This window comes from Solanum stenotomum, chromosome 8 (assembly GCF_019186545.1).
Source record: "Solanum stenotomum isolate F172 chromosome 8, ASM1918654v1, whole genome shotgun sequence".
NCBI lineage: Eukaryota > Viridiplantae > Streptophyta > Magnoliopsida > Solanales > Solanaceae > Solanum > Solanum stenotomum.
This window is the reverse complement of record NC_064289.1, coordinates 32,739,369-32,761,584: the sequence shown is the minus strand read 5'-3', so window position 1 is coordinate 32,761,584 and position 22,216 is coordinate 32,739,369. Positions and strand designations below refer to the sequence as shown.

The window sequence follows — 22,216 nt, the reverse complement described above, 5'->3', positions numbered from 1 at the left end:
AAACATTTTGATATAGACTGCCATTTTTTTAGAGAAAAGATAGCTCAAGATATGATCAAGACTCATCATGTATCTACCAAAGATCAACTGGCAGTTTTACTCACAAAAGGATTATGGAAAACTTCTCATTCGTATTTGATGACCAAGCTGAGTCTAAAAGATATATTTCAGCCATCAGCTTGAGGAAGGGTGTTGAGCATAGAGTAGCTGCTAGTCATTTATATCAGTTAGTTACAAATGAATAGTAAAAGTCCAAAAGTTAGTTAGTTTGTTACAGGTTAACTATGGTCAGGTTAACATTAACTATACTAGTTAGTTTACAGTTGTTAGTAGATAAGTCACACTATATATATTGGTACTGATTTATTGTATATGCTCTTGATCTAATAATACGTACAGAATACAGTTTCTCTTTTCTAAGCTGCCATAGCTGCTCTTAATTCATCATGAAACCGGGACGCGATGTATCGGAACGTTTTGGGATGTATTCGAATTTCACCAAATTTAAGTGATTTTTGTAATTTGAAAAAGAGTATGGATAGAATGTAATTAGCTCTTAACACTATGAGATTTGTATGAAATTCCCAAAAGTTAATCTAAAGGACTTCCTACCCTATCAGCTTTGATTCTGTATTTCTTTTTCATTCACAGTTTTTTTCACAAATTACTACTTATCTCTGTTTCAATTTGTTTTGATTTGACATGAAGTTAAAGAAAAAAAAATATGATTGTAAACTAAAAATATGTAGAACGTATCAAAATATATTTTAATCTTGTTGTCTTAAATATGATACGTAAGAAATTGATATTACAGAGGAGTAAGAGTTACTAAAAATAAATAAAAATTAACGAATTAAAAATTAAAATAAAATAAACAAATTAAAACAAAAAAAATATTATTTATAACTATTTGGAAGAAAGTTAGGTTAAAATTTTATGAAGGGTTCATATCTGTATTTCTTTCTTTCCTTATTGTGGGATTTCTTTCTGGAAAAAAGATTGTAAAGTACTCAATTAGTTTTTAAAATCAAAATTTATATAGGATTAATTATTTGAGTGAGTATCTTTTAATAAATAATAATTATTGTGTTTAAATATACTTTTTAATTATTACCATCTATATAGTAATATATAAAGTAGCAATATTAAGTAATTCATTGAACTTTCTTTCTCTTTCTTTGTCGCACACTCTTTCTCCCTTTCTTTCTCTTTATACTTTTTCTTTATGATCTCTCTTTCTATCTCTCATACCATAAATAAAATTGGGGTTCTATCAAAAATCAAAGAATTAAGATTTACATTGTTATCCAAAGAGAAGTTAGAGCTATTTAATTTTATAGCCCAAGAAACTGGGGTTGCTCAGCTTGTTGGAGAAGTCGGGTAGTTTTTCATTATTTTTTTTGACATTGACAATAATTCTCATTCTAATGACGGTTATTTTAATAACCGTGTCATATCCGAAGAATATTTAAAGATATGGAGATTTGAAGGTATGAAGGTTTGAAGATATGGAGATATGAAGATTTGAACATATGAAGGTTTGAATATATGAGGATTTAAAAATATGAAGATATAAATTTTTGAAGATGCTATTAAAATTGGAAGAGAAAATGATCAAAATGATTCTTAATGTATAGGGATTGAAATGTTTTGATCCTTTATATATACCACTTAATAGATATAGTCATAAATGTATGTAAAATGTGATCATTTTGATCGTAACCCTAAAACTTAACAAAGTATATGTTAATGTTAACCCTAAAACTTAACAAACTTTCATTTGGAACCAATTGTGAAACAATCTAAAGAGAGAGAAGAACGTGAAATCCAATTGCAGAAGTAGTCGAGGAAGAAAGGAGGAGAGAGAGTGTAGAGGATGAGGATGTTTTTTGAGTTTTCCCGTTAAAGTTAACATATACTATGTTATATTTGGTGTTAGGATCAAAATGATCACATTTTACATACATTAAGGACTATATCTATTAAGTGGTATATATAAAGGACCAAAACACTTCAACCCCATACATTAAAGATCATTTTGATCATTTTTTTATGTCTATAATTTGCATTGAAAATGTTATATCCTTGTATTATATTGTATTATATTGTATTATAAGTGTATTATAAATTATTCTGGTTGATATCACTAAAAAAAGGAGTGATGTCTGCAATATCTATTATAAATGTATTGTTCATGAATAAAACATATATTATAGGTGTCTTATAAATTATTTTGACTTCTATTACTAAGAAAAATGGTGATTTTTGCAATATGTATAAAAATATATTGTGACTGCATTATAAATGTACTATAAGTATATTATCTATATATATATATATATAATAGGAGAGGTGATAGCACCTATGTGTCAACACCACAATTAATCTTTAATTTTAACTTTTAAATTATCAATTAATTAAATAGAACAAGTTACTGTTTTAAAAGAACAGATAAAGTTTTTTTACCCCAATTAAAATTGTTAGTTTTTTAAAATTAAAAAAACGTTTCAATTTCTTTAAAAGACATGTTATAGTCTTTCATTTTCAGTTTTCAAAAAATTATATTATAATATTAATAATAATAATAATAATAATCTATATATCTATATATAAAAGGAGAAGAAAAAATGACACATGTCATTACCACAAATTTTTAGAATTTTAAATTTTAAATTATTTTAAATAATCAATAATAAATAAATATCAATCAATAATTTTAAATATAGTAATATGACGTGTGTGTCTGTGAGCGATTCCTTTTTTTTTTTGGATAAATATTTTAAATTAATTAAACTTTATTATTTAAAATTAACATCTAATTACATATCCTCAAATTATAAACCCACATTTAGAAGTTTCTTTTAAATTCATCATTTATATAATATCTATATGTCTATTTAATAGGAGAAATCGAATATAATTTATGAATTATCAAAATTAATTTAAAATCCAAAACTAAAAATAAAAGTTGCAAAAAATAAGATCGAAGAAAAAGATCGAAAAAATGCTAATTATCTAAAATAACTATTGCAAGCAGTTATCCTCAATTTTTAAATTTAAAAACTTGCAGTAATTTTTTTAAAGTTGAATAAGAAGCCATGGGTTCAATTTTATTAATCGGCTTGCAAAGCACCAGTTCAATTCATAGATTTCTCCCATTTCAAGTTAGTTTTTACAATATATGTGAACATTATTCTATGGGTGGAGTGTTTGTGTTGTTCTTTTTCAGGTTTCTCCTACTTTTGCTATTGCTTTTGCTACTGTGTTTGCTTCTTTTCCATGGTTCATTTGCTACTAAACGATCATGCAAGTATAACAACACTTCGGATTAGAAAGAAGACCCCTTTAAATTTGATGCTTTCGACAATTCTTCATTCGATATGAAATAGAAAAAATATGAATGTTGACCACATGAAAAGATGCAGATGCTTGAACAGTCTTCAAATGATCTTAGAAGTTTTAAAATTTAAAAATGGTGTCATTATTCCGTCAATAAATTCCAAAGCAAACTTAAATGATTTTGTTCTCATGTATTTTGGTTGTGTGAATTGGAACATGAGTGAAAAGAGCATGTAATTTTCAAGACAAAAGTTTATAGATTTAACTATAAGATATAAACACTTTCCATTTCTCACCTCATCACATAATAACTCTCAGGAATTATTCACACAATTACACAATATAGAAACATATATTACATTATCACAAAATATATGAGGGCATTGAAATGAAATGAGATATAAAATAAATACAGAGTAAATATTTCATCTTCTTTAATTTTTCTTAGCCATCATAATTTAAATGCTTTTATGTCTTTTCTTTTGTGTGTTGCAGGTTACATGAAAGCAATTATATCATACCAAAAATCAAAAGCAAGAATTTTATAATCCTTAAGGTGTGTTTCAAAGCTTTGTGTCAAAATTAATTTTAGACCACTTTAAATTATTTTATTTTTAAATATTATGATATTAGTGAAATGATTAATTGTAACTGAAATATTTTGCATTTCCTATTATATTATTTTTATACATTTCAGGATATTGAACGACTATTGAAAAGAGGAGTTGATCAAGTCAATCAACCTGTTAGTACCTATTTGAATGCGATAGTAATATAAAACTGAATTCATATTATTATTTTTCTTATCATGTATTTTGTAAAAAAAAAAAGTTATTCACTTTTAAAAGAAACTTTCTTCTCACTCTTTTGTTGGTGTAATTTGAAAGGACAATAAATTGATGATGGTGCTCTAGACACTCCACTTGCTTGCTCTTCATTTTATTAATTCTAATAATTAATAATTAAAGTATACGTCAAAACAATCCATAAATTAACAAGTGAATATTGAATTTTATAAATTATTTTTAAATTATAAATTATAACATTTAAAAATATTCACACAACGCACAAGTACAACTATCAAATCAAACTATTTATGTTGAATTTTTAATAAGCTATCACGAAAAAATGAAGATCAAGTAAATGACTGCATGACGGCATGATTAGGATAAGGATTAGTGGAGCAGCAATAACTGCATGACTGCATGATTAGGAAGATAAGAGAGAAGGTAGTTGGAGGGCTTGAACTATTAAAAATTGTAATTTTACCATTTTTTTCTTATTTATTATGCATTTATTTAATATTTAATTTAATTTCAGAAATAAAATAGTATATATAAATCCACATATTATTTTCTTAATTTAAATTAAGACAAGATAAATAAAGAGATTAGTTAAATATGATGTATATCTTTTGAATATGATAAGTAAATAATATAATAATTATGGATTTTGAATATGATCTATTGATTTATGTGCAATAAATATGCATGGTTGAAAAAAAATATAAATCTAATAGTTAGATTGGTAGAAGTTATCAACAATAAACTTTAAAAAAAAAAATGAATTGCAATAAATAAATAAATCATGTATTTAATCAATTTTGATGAAATGAATTAAAAATTCAAATGCATATGTATTTAATTGTGTAACTTTATATTGATAAAAGTTTATGTTATTATATGAGTATTTTCTATTAAAATAATTAACATATTCTTTTGATAATTTAAATTACGACAATATAAGTTATAAAATTCTATTCAATAGCATATTAAACACACTTTATATATGTGAAATCGTAAAAATGTAACATAGAAAAATATAGGCAGGTTGTCACCATTATTGTTACTTTCGTAATTCTATATATAAGCAAAACATAAATAATTCCCAAGATATCATTAGACATTTTGGTTGAAATTGAGATGAATATTTGCCACTTATAGAAACATAGATAGAGGCTTAAAATATCGTTTATCGATCAAATAATAGCATATGATTGTAATTTCTACAACCCCGATAAGATATTGCCTTCATGATATAATTTTTTTAATTGAAAATGAATATACTAATCTTTTTTCCTAAAATACTATCTCAAGTGATATGATAGGAACACTTTTTGGAAATTTATAGTGGTAACTCTATGATTTAAAATTTTTAAACATTGATACTAATATTAAGACAAATAATGTTTGAAGGAAATGAAAAAAGGAGTTATAAAAGATCACAGATTTTGAAGGAAGAAAAATTCAACATAGAATTCATGTTATTCTCTATATATAACCCTATTGTTTTCGTTTGATAAGTAATTATGCATTTATCAATAAGGTCAAAATCTTATTAAACACATCACATAATCTTAAAAAGTTTTTTTATTCATTTGTTGTAGACACATTATTTTTATTTTTTATATATATCTAACGTGTGTTTTTTATTTTAAAAAAATAAAATAAAGTTTATTCAGATATTGTAATTGAGATCATTTAACTACTTTTTATTGTAAAAATAAATTATAGATTTATATAGCATTTTTCTGTTTTTTTACTGTGTATAATTTGTTGAGTTATTTATAGTGCATAAATAAAATATAACTTATCAAAATTCTTTATTGAATAATCACTTATATATAAGATCAAACAATTGTTTCACTATGTGTATTTAATTAATTTCAATAAATATAAATGCATTTATGAATTATGTATTAGTTTTTTTTTCATGTTTATACTAATATTAAATAATTATTAATTATAGTAAGTTAATTAAATTGTCCATTAATAGTTTAACTCGAATTAAAATCAATAAAAAATATTTTTGAAACTTGTGGTTTTGAATTATATATATGTAAAATATTTAAATTTGTCTTTATTCTTATTGTATTAAACATTTTATGTGGAAAGTTAGTTGATTTTTTTTCGTTAAAAAAATTATGATTTTATTAATAGTTCAACAGAAATATATTGTAAACTAAAAACGTATTTGATTAAAGCTATTACAATAATATTATAACAAATAAAGTTATGTATAAGTTAGGTTACTATGATCATATAAATAGTATAATGTATTACTATAATTACTTTTAAAAATAAATTAATAAGTGAATAATAAATTTTACAAATTATTTAAAATATTCGTACAACGCGCGGGTACGAATACTAGTATCAATAATTAGAATTAGAATGACACATGTCAACATCACAAAAAAATTAACAATTTTAAAATTCAAAAATTAATCAAAAACATTTTAATTATTATCTATCTTAAATTAACCAAAAAGATATTAAGGTTACTGTTGGAATCAGTTTCCACGAAAACTGTCAACAAATTTGAATTTTAAATTTTTCCTTTTTTGAAATACAATTTTAAAATTGAAGTACAATTTAAATAATAATAATAATAACAATATAATAATAATAATAATAATAATAATAAACTATCTATATATATATATATATATAATAGGAGAGAAAATAACGGCACATGTCATTACCACAATTATTCTTAAATTTTAGTTTTAAAACTGATATTTTTAGTTAATTTAAACAATAAATTCAATTTTAAAAACAAAGAACAATATAAAATATTTTTTTAAAAAAATAAAAACAGTTTGAAACTTAAAATTTAAATTCAAATTTAAAAACAAATAACAATATAAAACCACTTTTTTTAAAAATCAATTTTGGAACATAATGTTTAAATTCAACTTTAAAAATAAATAACAATATAAAATAATTTTTTTTTAAAAAAAAAACATACATTTTGCAACTTACCGTTCAATTTTAAAAACAAAGAACAATATAAAATATTTAAAAAATAAATAAAAACAGTTTTGAAACTTAAAATTTAAATTCAAATTTAAAAACAAATAACAATATAAAACCACTTCTTAAAAAAATCTATTTTGGAACGTAATGTTTAAATTCAACTTTAAAAATAAATAACAATATAAAACAATTTTTTTTAAAAAAAAAACATACATTTTGCAACTTACCGTTTAGATAACACTAAAGCATATTTAAGCTATATACAAAATTGTAAAGAAATCTAAACCTATGTAATTATCTTCTTTTTTTTTTGTTAAAAATAAAATAAAAAGATACTTCAACTACAAATAATTATCCCTAAAATTCCTCACCCACTTACTTAACTTCCTTCCCCCAAAAAAATCAACCGTATTAATTCACTAAATTTAAATACGATCTTTTCTTTAGTTTTTTCAGGAAAAAAAATACATCTCAATAAAGGAAATTCAAAGCAATAATAATCCTTACCATTCATGGAAAGGTTTTTTTTTTTTGCATGTTTCCTCTCTTTTTCTTCTGTTTTATGTAGTTTACATTATCAATAATTGTACTTTATTTTGGAAGTTCTAGATGTTGAAGATGTCAATCGATGAAGTTAGGATCAAGCCATTTATGTGATGAATATATGTAGTTGAAGAAGGAGAAACACTTTTAAGACTATATTCGATAACTATGCCAAGCATGTAATAGTTTAAATTTTTTTCATCTTATGTTTTGTTTCAAAATCAAACTGTGTTGATGCATTTACATATAATTTATGATTCTTTGTTTACTGCATATTTCATATTTATAATTTTTTATCTTATTTTTTTAACATGCAGATAATGATGAAATTATGATGAAAATTTTGAATTGAAAGGTCAGAAGTATTTGAATTTGAAGATATTATATTTTCAAAAGAAAAAAAAATTATTAACTTAATTAAAATTAGAAACTCATGTTTATAGAATTCTAAAAAAACTCTTACTATTTCACAAATTTATCTTTTCAGATGTTAACAAATATAATTAACTATGTTTAATTTACATATATCGCTCTATATTAATATAAATGAAAGTTGATATATATCTGCTTGCAATTTATTTATTTATCGGATGATGTTGAAAATGTTAATATGACAACAATTTCAACAACGACTACAGTGATAATAACGACGACGTTGATGATATCGATATTACAACAATGAAGATTAAAGTGGACAACAAAAGAAATATTAAGATGACGAAGGAGATCAAGAAGAAGAAAAAGAAGATCAAGAAGGAACATACAATGACTGAAATGATAAAAGAAATACAGCAAAGTAGATCATCATTTTTTATTTTGGATCATTTCAAGATTATACTGGCAATGGTAAAGGAATAAGCATTGATACCATAATGTGATGATTATTTATCAGGCCATCACACTTCATTCTTCTTTAAATGTCCAGGTAAATATACCAGTTATGTTTAAAATTCACAAAGTAAAACATAAATATAAGTGATAATTTGTAAATCTTATAATATATGATTTGCATAAATTTTCTTTTCTTTATAATATGTAAATAGATAAGATTTATTACCCACAAAAATTTTATGTGGATAATATAGGTTTTCTTATGTGTGTTTTTTTTTAACGTTGTTTGTTAGTTTGTATTAAATGTGTAAGAATTGTTTTTGAGTTCTAAAAGTTACATTAAGTTATGGAGAAACATTTTATTTTGGCAAATTTTAAAAGATCTAAAGAAAGAGGAATATTTACGAAAAGTTATATATTTTTTAAAACAAATTAAAAAATAAATATATTTCTTTTTAATTTTTAAAACATTAAAAAATTTAAATTCATTATTTTAAATAATAATCAAGAAAAAATCAATTTCATGTAATTGTAATCATATTTTCATCAAATATAATTAGGATATAAGAATGAAAATTAACTTAAATTAAAATAAAAGCTAAGTAAAAACTTTCACTAGCTATCCATGAATTATGGATACCATTAATGTGAAAATTGGGCAATTTAAATTATCAAAAAATACGTTATAAATTTGTGTTTAATTTTTTAAAAAATATGTTTTAAATTTGTGTTTCAAATTTAGATAGGAGATAAGTTTGAAAATTAATTTAAATGAAAAAAATGATAAGTAAAGACTTTCACCAACTACCCACAAATTAGGGAACCCTAACGTGAAAATTGATAGTTTTAAATTTATTTTATATTCTAAAAATATTAGCAATTTAATTCGTCTTTTTTTTTTTTTTGAAAAAAAAGAGTTGTTCCAAGTAGTTACAACTTTCATCAAATTTGGCTAGGAGATAATTTTGAAAATTATTTTCAATTAAAATAAAATACAACATAAAGACTTTCATCAACTAGACATGAATTATGAAATCCTATAAACTGTGAAAGTTGAGCATTTTTTTAAAAAATTAAAGAAAAAACTAACAATTAAATCCTAATTTTAAAAATAAAATAATTTAAACAATTTCAAAGTTATAATAACCATATCAACTCAAAATAAAGACATTAATGTTGTTATCTTTTTAATTTCTAGTTAATAAAAACAATGACAAATATAATACTAATAATAATAAATAAATATAAAATAAAATATTTAAAACATTAAAAATAATAATCTTCCATTTGGATTATTTACAAATATCCAAAAGAAAAAACTATTTTTAAAATTACCTCAACTATTGTTTCTTTTTAATTTATTTAAAATTAAATTTTGTAAAAACTGACAATCTCAACAATATGTCAGTTTTGCCTCTATAATCGGTTACTTCTTTAATTTTATTTTTTTAACTTTCACTATATATATGGTTGTATTTATTAAAATTATTTACCTTAAGTCAATTTTCTATCATATTGTAGCACAATTTTAATACGGAAAAAAACACTTTGTAAAATCTTTTGGTTTTGAATAAAATATATAAAGAAAATGTATCAACATACCATCTAATCTTATGATATCAAATATTTCTTATGGAATGTTAGAATTAATAAATTACTAACATGATTTTTTATTCAAACGATATGAAAAGAATAAAGCACAAACAAATAAAAATATTTGAAGTATTTGATATGTGATCAAAGATAAGATGATCGTAAAATTAATAGTATCCTTACAAAGAATTCAACCTATTATATTATAAAACTAAAAGCGTAGCTGATACAATTATAGATATAATATTTTAATACGATAAAATAAATTGTGTACTAATAATATTAATTCAATGTGCTCAAATAAATAAGTTAATAATTTGTATTATTATTATTATAACAAATTAAATATATTATTAAGTGCATAATATATTTTATTAATTATCTTTAATTATAAAATTATTACATTTTAAATCATCCGTGCAACGTGCGGGTACGTATACTAGTATATATAATAGGAGAGGTGATAGCGCTTACGTGTCAACACCACAATTAATCTCTTATTTTAACTTTTAAATTATCAATTAATTAAATAGAATTAATTCAATATTTTAATCAAAGAAAAAAAGTTACTGTTTTAAAAGAACAGTTAAAGTTTCTTTACCCCAATTAAAATTGTTAGTTTTTTAAAAATTAAAAAAGCGTTTCAGTTTCTTTAAAAGACATGTCATAGTCTTTCATTTTCAGTTTTCAAAAAAATTATATTATAATATTAATAATAAAAACTAATATTTTTATTCTTTTAAAATGGAAGCTTGTGGATAAGATCATTTCCAGGATAACAATGTCTGGCTTCAAGTGGTAAATGCAGTTTTTTTCTAACGGAAAAAGGCCTAAAATATCCTCAAACTATTAGAAATGATACAAAATTACCCTACATCCATCTATTGGCTCCCAAAATATCTTTAACATTCACCTATGAGCTCCCAAATATCCTTCCATCCACTTTTGGGTCCAATATTGACCAGGATATTTGTGAGCCAATAGGTATATGACAGAAGTATTTGGGAGGCAATAGGTGGATGTAGGGTAGTTTTCCTTCTTTCTAAATATATAATTTCTGGGATTGTGTTTTGATATTGCCTCAAAGTATCCTTAAAGAGGTTGACAGAAAGTGTAGAGAATACTTATAGGGTGCAACAGAAGAGCATGAGATAGTCTGTCATCCAAAAAAAAGGTAGGTGGTTTGAATGTTAAAAATTATAGAATCTAAAGCAGACCTTCAGTTGGGAAGCTATTATGGCAAGTGATTGTGAAAAAGGATGCCCTATGGGTCCATGAATTATATATGAGGATATAATATTGGAGGAAAATATATTCCTTCAAAGATAGAAAGAATAAATCTAAGGTAGGTACATAACAAGTCTAATAGACTCGCCCCCAATGAGCGATCATATAAAGTTAATAGGAGAACAGAGATGGTTGGGTTGGATTTACACTGATTGCAGGGAAGATGAGACGAGTATTAAAGAAAGAGATACAATGAGTTCAACAAGAAGAAGATGATATTGGCAGCAATATGGGGGAAGGGGGGGGGGGGGGGGGGGGGGGGGGGGAGCTAGGAACTGGAAACATTTTAGAGGAATCTATATGAAGTTGTAATACAAATAAGGAGAGCACATAGTTGTAGAGATTTCACTGAGAACAAATCTGCTTTATTTATCATCAGACTTCACTTCCTGACACTACTCTTGGAAGATCAAAGGAGTTGAGTGCCCTTGGAAGACTTGACATACCTGCATCTCAAACTACATATCTCACCCTAACACAAATTCTACAAGATGGTATTGAAAAAGTTATCCTTCGCTCAAGCATATTCAGCAAAGGATATGATTAAGTCACAGGAGGAAGAGCATTGGTGAAGCTCAACCCCCAAATAAAGAGGGCAATTGGAACACAAGAGTGCTTCTTATTCACACAAGAATTCATGGTTTTAATTGTGTTATCAGGAGTTAGAAGTTATTGTCACACACCTACCCCATTCTTGGGGCTGCCTAAACAGCTAAGGCAAAGCACATGGAAGCCTCAATCGGATCCTCTCTTCTTTTTCCACATGTTTAGTAACACAGTAACTCCCTCCTCCAAAGTTGCTTTCTTATTCACTGCATAATTCCACAGCTCTGAGATGATGTATCTTCCACTCGGGTTGTAATCGTTTACCTCCATCAAAGCTGCTGTCACAGCTTTGCAAACTTCTTCACCATAATTTTTCTTCAAGTCTTTCAGCTTTTCATCTTCATCGTCTATCACGTTCTGAAAGGAGTAACACCAGCACTTACATAATTGATGCTACCTCTATGCAAATACAAGTAAACCAAAGAAAAACAAACCTACATACATAACCAGCTTTTTCAACATATCCAACACTAAGACCAAACCAACAGATCCCAGCACTCACAGTAAAATAAATCTACCATCATTGCACAGAGGAAAAACAAAACAAAAAGGGACTAAAAACACACTCATCAAAGCTAATTGTTAATTGCATTTACAGGAGGATTCTCCTGCTCAGCTTCAATTTTTCATTTCTCAAATGTAACTAAGGTGAAGTTGATATTTCATTTGTTTCAATCTTTTTGATTTTGTAAAATATATCTTACTTTGTTAAGAATTTAAATTTCAATTATACAAGTACTTGATACTATTCAAGAATGCTCCAATGTTTAAAATTGTCTATATATCAATCAGAAATTTCCTGCAAATTGATGAAAAAAAACTCATTTTTATATTTATTTTTGATTGGTGGAAAACAATGCACCCATATTTTGTATATCTTCAAATGTTTACGTTACAGTTGGTTTTTACAAATTCAAATGTTCACAAAACATAACACTTTGTTTTAAATGAATAGTAAATTATGTGCTTCACTTTCCTACTTGACACCTTCAAATTGGCCTCATACACCATCAGTAAGTTTTAAATTTATTTTTTTTGCACTGCAACATTATGAAATGTTTTAGATTTACCGTTGCACCAAACTCATATAAAACATAGAAATACATCCATGGGTGTGTCAATTATATCAAAGTAGAAGCAGTAAGCTCCAGCATTATAATACAACATAGGCAAATCCAGCTATCCCAGGATGCACCCAGTGACTTTGATAAAATGCATACTTAAAGCCATGATTTTTGCTATGTTGATCGTATCCTACCAACTTTGCCCTCACTTGTTTCATTGGGATTTTGTGGTAGATAGTAGTACTATTTCCTAAAGAACCTTTTGTCTCTAGTTGTATTTTTCTGTCTCGGTAAAAACATAATGTACGATAAAACTACTACTACATCAAACTAGTAACTTTAGAAGTCAAAGCATGCATCATATATCATCATGCATAGCTGATTAGCTGTAGTAGCTGCATAGGAAACATAAAGCCCTCTTCCATTTCTAATTTTTCTCAAGTATAACCTTTTCCTAAAAACACTTCTAATTTTCTCTTTTTATTCTGAAAAACAATTGTTATCAATTAGTCCTCAGAATAGCATACTTAAAAGCATTCAGCAGTTGTACTTAAAAGTGAACTTCTTGACATTTTTTAGCATTATTTTCCTGTAAACAATTTTCAAATTGCTATGAAATTTGTTGGTTTTTAGCAAAGAAATTAAAGGAAATAACAGAGGAAGGCTTAGAGAAAAAAGTACTGCAGAGTTGCTACGGAAATTATTTTATAAGTAACTCAAGAGACATACATTTATAGCTATAATTTCTAACCAGAAAATAGAAAACTATGCTACTAAACTTATCTGCAAATTCAAATAACAAACAAAAGGAAACTAACTCCTAAATTCAAGCCACACAGGACTCTAATTATATAGTTCAAAATTCCTAAAAGTTAGCTACTCATAAACTAAATTTCTGCAACAGAAATCTTTATAGAAAATGTAGCCAGCTGTTTTATTTCTGCAATATCCTGAGAGACATTTTCAACAAAATTTCATTGATTCTCCAGAACCTTCGATAGTTTTTAGACCAAGAATTAAATGTATTAGGAGCATGTGATATACTAGGACCTGTTTTTCCCCTTTGTAGTCCGAAAATAAGATGTATTATAGAGCAACAAAAAATGATTGAAATTCATGTGTTGTACGAACAAGAGACTTGCAAATTCTCATCGCCTGAGCAATGAGATGGTATAATAGTATTAAATAAGTTATCCCTGCCAGTAAAAATTCCTAAACATGTAAACATATTGAAAATATATCCCACGACAACAGTAAATCCAACTAATACAAACTTAATAAACACCCTATCAACCTACATGACATCTTTGTAGTAGAAAACTAGAAATTAAAAAAACAAATTGAAAGTCAAAGTACTGTTGTTTCCATCCTGTTTTTATATCGAACTTGAAAAATATAGAATCCATTATCCTTGTTAAAAAGACAGAAAAAAAAACTATAGATTCCACTGTGAATGAAAAGCATACCTCAGGTTTCCCGTTAACCATAACGACTTTAATGGGATGCCATCCAGGGTCTCTAAGGTATTCCTCCCACAGTGAGCATAACTCTGTAGCTCTTTCATCTGCTTCTGACTCATTATAGCTCCTCTTCATTGCTTCATGGAATGGTCTGTTGTCAAGCTCCCCCATCCTCTTAACACCAATTGGACCAACTCTTGGTAGTTCCTTCAAACCCTATAAGAGCAATTCAGTTACTCCATTACCCAAAGCCACACAAAACAACCCCACAAAAGAGACGAGGACATGAATTTAATGGAAAACAAGAAAAGATAACAAAGTAGTATTATCTTCTTGTAGAAACCTAAATAATGGCATCCTAGATAAACAATTTCAATGCTAAAAACGATTGGGAAACCATGGTCAATCAGAAAGACATGAATGTATAAAAGTAAATGTAACCAACCATCAAGCCATAGTATAAAACCAGATGTTCAGTTGAAACTAAACTCTAAAAACAATATGTTAAATAGCCACCTCAAGCAGAAACTTATTGAACAATTATTACGAATAGGCTATGACAAAACTTAGTATACAATTAAATTACTTCACTTACATTAACCAATTCTTTGCGCGCGTCTTGCAGCTCATCATTACTGTTTCTTTCCTTCACTATCAGAGTTTGATTTAATGCTTCCAAACCATCGTATTCTTCTTCCTTCTCTCTTAAACTTTTAAGGAGTGTGTCCACCTTTTTCAAAACTTCTTGATCACCTTCATCTTCAATATGTTTCATCACGTTCAGTGACCCTCTCAACTGCTCAATTTCCAGCTCTACCGCTTGTTTCGCATCAAGTTGTTTTTCCAGCTGAATTATTCTCTTATGGAGATCTTCCTTTTGCCTCTGCAATCAGCAAGATGACCCCTAAGTGATTAGTTATTTGTTATATGAACTAGACATAAGAGAGTTACAGTACTAAGAGCAAAACGAGAAATACACGCACCTTCTGCTCTTCAGCCAATTTCAGTACTTTTTCGTCAACCTTCCTTTGCTCTTCAGCCGCGGCACTAAGTGAGGTATTTAAAGTAGCATTCTGGAGTAACAATGATAGGTGTTCAAGTTAACCATCTTCGAAATGGACAAAAGCAGTAAATGTTCTTCCTAGTTTCATGAAAGGATTCAAACATCCACCCAACGAAACTACTTTTAGAAAAAAAACGTTGATGCACATAACTTACGTATAAAATGAAAGTAAACCTGGAAGTGGAGTCATCAAATCATAAATAATGGATCAACCACTGTCTATGAGTGCACATCAAGTGATCTAAGGGTTTAATTTGTATAATTACTAAAACATCTATGAGTAAGTTTAGTGTTATTATTATTAAAAACACTCACTCTTGTGTTTTATGGTGTGCATTGGAAATAGTGAGCTTTCATTACAAGAAAATAATGAAAAGCCCAAAAATATACAAAAGATATCAAAAGAGAGTTTTTGACTATTGAAGATAATGTTTTTGAAGTCAGCGATACATGATGAAAAGGAAGAGAAGACGACAATTAGAGATTGGAGCGACAATTTCAATCAAGATACACATGACTCAATTTCATCAGAGAGTAACGCGTTCATGTTAACAATCTTCGAAATTGAAAATTGTAGCAGATGCTATTCCTTATTTCTTGAAAGGATTCCAACATACATCCAAAGAAACTACTTTGATGCCTCCAACACAAGTATAAAATGAAAGTAAGCCAGAAAGTGGAGTCATAAATGGTACATAATGATCAACCACTGTTTGATGAGTGCACATCAAGTTATCAAGGGGGTTTAATTCGGTTATATCTATTTTTTATTTTTTTTATGACAACGGAAACTCACAAACGCTATCCTTTGGGTGCGCACAGGGTAAAACCCCCGCTCCTATGTAATAGCTCGCAAACCACATAGGAGAGGTAACCCACACTAGACAAGCCCAGTGCGACGAGCTCGACCCAGAAGGCAAACCCCTTGCTTTCATTGGCAAGGAGTTTCAAACTTGAGACCTCCAACATGGAGTCCCAAGCCCAAACCCATTCGGTTATATCTATGTATAATATTAAAACATTTATGAGTAAGTTTACTGTTATTATTATTACAATTAGAAACTCACTCTTGTGTTTTATAATGTGCATTGCAAGTTGTGAGCTAACTTAGAAGAAAATTATGAAAAAGCCCAAAAATATAGATATGAAAGGAGAGAGTTTGATTATTAAAGGTGAGATTTTGAAGTTAAAAGGTGATATATAATGAAGATGATGGTGATTAGAGATTGGAACAACAATTTCTATCAGGAATCACAAGGAGAGTAATGTGTTCAGGTTAATGATCTTTGAAATGGATAAAAGTAGCAGATGATATTCCTTATTTCAAGAAAAGTTTCAAACATCCACCCAATGAAACTACTTTTAGAAAACTTCTTTGATGCACATGATAAGTACAACACGAAAGTAAACCTGAAAGTGGGGTCATAAAATGGTATATAATAGATCAGCCATTGTCTAATGAGTGCACATCAAGTGATCAAGGGGGGTTAATTCGGATATATTTATATAATAATTAAAACATTTATGAGTAAGTTAACTGTTATTACTATTAGAAAACTCACGCTTGTGTTTAATGATGTGCATTGCAAGTTGTGATCTCAACGTTAGAAGAAAATGATGAAAAAACCCATATCAAAGGAGAGTGCTTGATTATTAAAGATGATGTTTTTCATAGTCAAAAAGCGATACATAATAAAAATTCAAGAGATGATGGCAATTATCAATCAGAGCAATAATTTCCATCAAGAAACACAGTCAACTTCAACAGAGAATAACTCTCAATACATAAGAAATATGATCACACTTTTGGAAGGGAAATGGTCTGAGTCTAATTCCCAACGGTTTAAACCGCTCGTCATTCAGAGTCTCCTACAAAAGTTATGACCTTAACACTGGCAGTGCAGAGGAAAAGCAGTGAATTTCGGGTGGCCAGGCCCAAAATTGCAAAAGGGATGATTCAGTCTTTTTCAAATTTATCCCATGTATTAGAAATAGGCCCAAGGCTTGTTCTTCATGGAGGTTCTAGCACTTTAGACTACTTTGAGAGCAAAAACTAAGGAGAATTAGTGGAATTCCTTCTTCTCTTTTCTTCTATTTCTTTTCATGTTTTTGAAAGTTCGTGTTGAGTCATTTGTAATGACCACTGGCCATGAGTGGCTGATTTCTGTCTTCGCTAGGATTATGGTGAAACTTTTCATGATTGTTATGGATTAAATTTATTCTTTGAATTAATTTACATTCTTGAATTATTTATTCAAGATTATGAGCTTAATCATTCGATAGCCTAATCAACTCTCAGATACTAGCTGTGAACCCTAGGTTTGATGGCAACCCTAGTACATAAGTCTCAGACCCTTCACAAGATCACATGCTAAGGAGTTAATAAACTTACAAGCTTATGCAATGAAGATAGATGCCCCGGAAGAGCCTTGGTAGAACTCTTGGAGGAGCCTTGGTAGAATCCTATGACGATGTACGTCTTGCAATTTTATAGAAGACGAGGGAGCTTAAGTACCCAGGGATGGAACCACCAAAAAGGACCAAACCTGAGTTAAAAGGCTGCAGCAACTGTGCAGAATACAGTTATCAGCAACATCGATCGGAATCACGAAGGAGCCAGCAACTTCCACGATAGGAGAGTTTTCAAAGGCACACTTAAGCCCCGAAGCGAGGCTCAAAATATGTTGAGCGCTTCGCCTCGCTTAATGTGTGCTTATGTGTTGTCATCAAGGCTCTAAGACATTTTTCCTTGCCAATGAGTGTTTTCTGATGAGGCTTACACTAAATAATTGATATTTTACTTTCTCATAAATAAATAAAAATCAAATTCGTTCTCCATATATTTGTTATTTGTGCTTATAATTATTAGTCTTGGACTCCAAGATATATATTTGTATTTTTTTCTCCATTTGCGCCTTTCTTAGTGAGATTGCACGTTCAAATCCCAATGGAGGTAAAAATACTAGGTGATTTCTTCGCATCTAACCAAGCTTTAGTGCACAAAGTTACCCGGTACCCATGCTAGTGAGAGATAGCAGGTACCCCCGTGGAATTAGTCGCGCGCAAGCTAACTCGGACACCACGGTTATCAAAAAAGTAATATACCCTAGAACTATTGAATTTTTTAGAAGTGTGCAAGTTTGTTTTTATTGCTATTTGTTAATTTATTTCTTGATTTTAGTTATAAGTTTAGATTTAATTATTTAAATCACCTAAAATTATATTGTTTTTTAATTTTCCCTTAATAACTAGAAAATCTTTAGTCTCTATAGTTTAGTTAATTAATTTCAAGTCCTCAGCGGAACAATACTCTAATCATATTTTATTAATTGAGCAAAACTACGTATACTTGTGTGTGCATACTCTACTCAGACTTCATTACTTGAGCGACCACATATCCTTGTTTGTGCATTGTGGAGCAACACTACCCGCCTAGTGTTTCAGAGCATTAGAAACGGTAAAGAACTAGATGAAGAAGAAAATAAAGAAGAAAAGAGAGGAAATAAACTGATCGAGTTAGAATCTGACTAAAGACAGAGGCTCCGTCATAGAAACATTGGCAAAAGAAGAGGCTGGAAACACAAAACTGGAATGTCCAAACAACTTTCATAACTACATGCAGTAGTTCTCATACCATGCTTTTATCATAGACTAGACTAAGTCATCAGAACATCAGCAAACATTGTGAGCCACTACAGAAAATGAGAAAATTTAACCCTTATGCAAGGAGAAGCATCCTGCTGCTAGCAGACCCTGAATTTTGCATGTAACAAATAACAAAGAAGATGGTACAATTTCAGATTCAGACATGTAACAGCCAAGGACGAAAAGTTATACCTGTTCAAGATCCTCAGACAGTTTCTTCCTATCACTTTCATTTTTCGCCTCACGTTTCTCCAGTTCTCTACCTCGTAGCTCAAGCTCTTTCTTCTGAGATTCCAATTGCAATTTCAACTTTTCATGATCATTAAATATCTTCTGGAAATGATCACGTGCGCTTGACTGGATTTTTCTTATCTCTGCTCATAAAACAAATGCAAGGCCATGAAGCATTATAGATAACAAGAGTTTGTAATAGCATATACGGACTCCTAACCTTCATTGTACGCTTGATGCAGTTTATCTTTCTCTTCAACCAATTGTTTCAAAGACTGTGAAGTCTCCTTAAATTTGTCTGCCATCTCCTTTAGGTGTAACTTCTTGACTTCAATAACATTTGTCAAATTAGAAACGAGCTTGTTCGTCTTCCGAGCTTCTTCTTCCATGATATCAGAAATGGTTCTAAGGTCTCCAACCTTGCGGAGATTTTCACCAATGATATTAATAGCTTTATAGTCATCAGCTCGAGCAATCCAAGCATACAGATCAGAGTTTTTACAATGGTTGACTTTCCAGTCCTTCTTGCCATGATGGTCAGCCTCATAAGCCTTCTCATATGCCATTGCATTACCAAATCCGGACCAGTCTTTGTTGAATTCAACAAGAGCAGTACCAGAATGGCCTTGATAATTCCACAGAGGACGTACCCGCGTAGGGTTGAAACCTCTCCTTGTCAATTGATCCCTCAGCTTAGAACCACTTTCTCCCACATTGCGTCCATCCTTGAATTCAGTGGGAATGTTCACAACAATCCCAATCCAAGGCCAGACAAACATCTCATCACGGTCATGATCCGCAAGAGGGTCAGTTTGAGAATCTGGCTCGGTATCAGGTTTAGATGAATCAGCAGCAACTGCAGCATCAGTTTCCAAGTACTTAGCCAACCCAAGATGATTCGCCTTTTCTCTTGCAGTTCTCTTATTAGAGCTACAGCTTCCCACCCCACTTGCATGCTGTACGAGTTCCTTGTACAAAAAGTCACATTTTCTTTTCTTTGGACAATAGGGGCAAGTGTATGCCACATCTGATATCTTAAGAGAATGACTTCCGCTCTTCAAATCTTCATAAGATTTTTCTCCATATTCTTCGATCTCTGATTCACTTATATCAGTGTCTTCCCCGGAGCTATGATCCATAGAACTCCCCTTCTTGCAAGATTTGAGTGTACAAGAATGACACCTGGATAATAAAAACAAATAACCTCATCAATTGTAGGTGAAAGTCAGCATCTTAAAGTATACCAGCTCAGGGGTATTTGAACCACACATTAGTTCAGCTTACTTAACCCTTCAAACCCGGCCCCTGTCAAAGGAGATACAGAGAGGCTAGAGGCATGAATAGTAGTTGACAAATGAAGCATGTAGAAGCAAAATGTTATATGGAAATTTCTCACATGAAGTGTCTGCTATCAAAGGTTTTGATAATTTTTTTTTAAAGAAATGTTTATTAAATTTTGATACACTTAGTTTCATTTACAACAATTCATGGAAGAATGAACCAATCAAAAGACTATAACAAGAACTCTTGACAGTCAATAAGCACCAATTTCTTGGAAGGAGAAGAAAATGTAGAACTCATCCCAGTAAGATTTACCTTACATGATAAAGTTCATCCCCTGCCCTCAAGTTCAGAAACATAATTATGTGCAAATAAAGTAAGATATACAGTCATTTTTTACCTTACAAATACAAACCACTTGCACAATGAAAAGAACTAATATTACTTTGAAGTTCTCCCCAATAGCTACCCATACAAAGACCTAGAAATCAACACTAGTATAGGCAGTTTTTGACAGATATTATACATGCACAATAAAAGGAAGCAGGTTTACTTTGAAGGTTCTCCACAATACACCCATACAAAGACATAGAAATCAACAGTAAAAAATTCGCAGTTTTTGCCAGCAATGGAATACTAGACAACAGGATTACAGATATTAATACAGGGTATTTTGTGCTTCCTGTTTTACCTTTTTCACCACAACATTCTGTGTTCACGATCAAAAACTTGCAAGTTGAAGGAGAATAATCAGGATGATAATGCATGGAGGTCAATCGCAATAATTACACCCTAACCGGACTCAAAAATAAGTGATTATCCGGAAATAGCTTCCATACATGTCCAATTTTAGCTTCAAACTCATAAATGAAGACATTTTGATAATAACCTAAACCATATGGAAGCTACATTTTACTAAAATAAAATACAGAGCTACTTGAATTGTTCATTTCCTTGGCTTTCTTCAGATTTTTGAGCAGCCAAACAACTAATCAACCAAAAAAAAGAGGCCCAAACAGCAATCAAATGTATACAGAGACATGCATCCAAGGAAGACATAGCAGAGTCAAAAATTACAAATTAAAACTTTGTTAAACAACACAAAACAAGCAGAGAGGTAAAGAATTGTAAATCAGTCTCAGATCTACTTGCCTGGATTTTCCAGAAGGAGCTTCAAGCGGCAAAAGAAGGCATTTGGCAGAAGATTCTCTTGAAGAGTGAATAGGGTTTTCTGGTAGGTAGTGAGCGAGCTTAGTAAATTGGGTTTTGCTGAGCACAGACAAAAACACAGATTTGTAGTCACTTAGTTCCAATTTATATGAGAAAAGAAAAACAATAAATTTATATATTTAATTTAATATAATAATATAAGTTTAAAATGTCTATTTTATACTCATTAAAATAATTTATAATCACACAATATTAATGAAGGAAAAATGTTTTTTGAAAAGTAAGTGTTTGACAAATCAGTAAAACTGTTTTTAAATGGAAGCACAATCAGTTTTTATGTTGGTG

At 29.1% G+C, this 22,216-nt stretch overlaps 1 protein-coding gene across 1 annotated transcript; it reads right to left on the bottom strand.

Moving 5' to 3' along the window:
- Positions 1 to 11,948: 11,948 nt before the first annotated feature.
- LOC125874175 (protein INVOLVED IN DE NOVO 2-like) lies at positions 11,949 to 21,985 on the bottom strand. The gene is made up of 7 exons (XM_049555019.1): positions 21,854 to 21,985; positions 19,641 to 20,602; positions 19,382 to 19,563; positions 15,465 to 15,554; positions 15,077 to 15,364; positions 14,488 to 14,697; positions 11,949 to 12,314 (listed from the first exon to the last, which is right to left on the bottom strand). Exons 2-7 carry the CDS (start codon positions 20,557 to 20,559, stop codon positions 12,087 to 12,089), a joined length of 1,917 nt encoding a protein of 638 aa, XP_049410976.1. The 5' UTR covers positions 20,560 to 20,602; positions 21,854 to 21,985; the 3' UTR covers positions 11,949 to 12,086.
- Positions 21,986 to 22,216: the final 231 nt, after the last annotated feature.

What these genes read in the sequence shown, in the direction of transcription:
- LOC125874175 (XM_049555019.1), bottom strand. Translation starts at nt 20,559, where the DNA reads ATGGATCATAGCTCCGGGGAAGACACTGATATAAGTGAATCAGAGATC. An exon ending in GCATCAAGCGTACAATGAAG is followed by an intron (nt 19,564 to 19,640) that starts GTTAGGAGTCCG and finishes TTTTATGAGCAG; the next exon opens with AGATAAGAAAAATCCAGTCA. An exon ending in AATTGGCTGAAGAGCAGAAG is followed by an intron (nt 15,365 to 15,464) that starts GTGCGTGTATTT and finishes TGCTGATTGCAG; the next exon opens with AGGCAAAAGGAAGATCTCCA.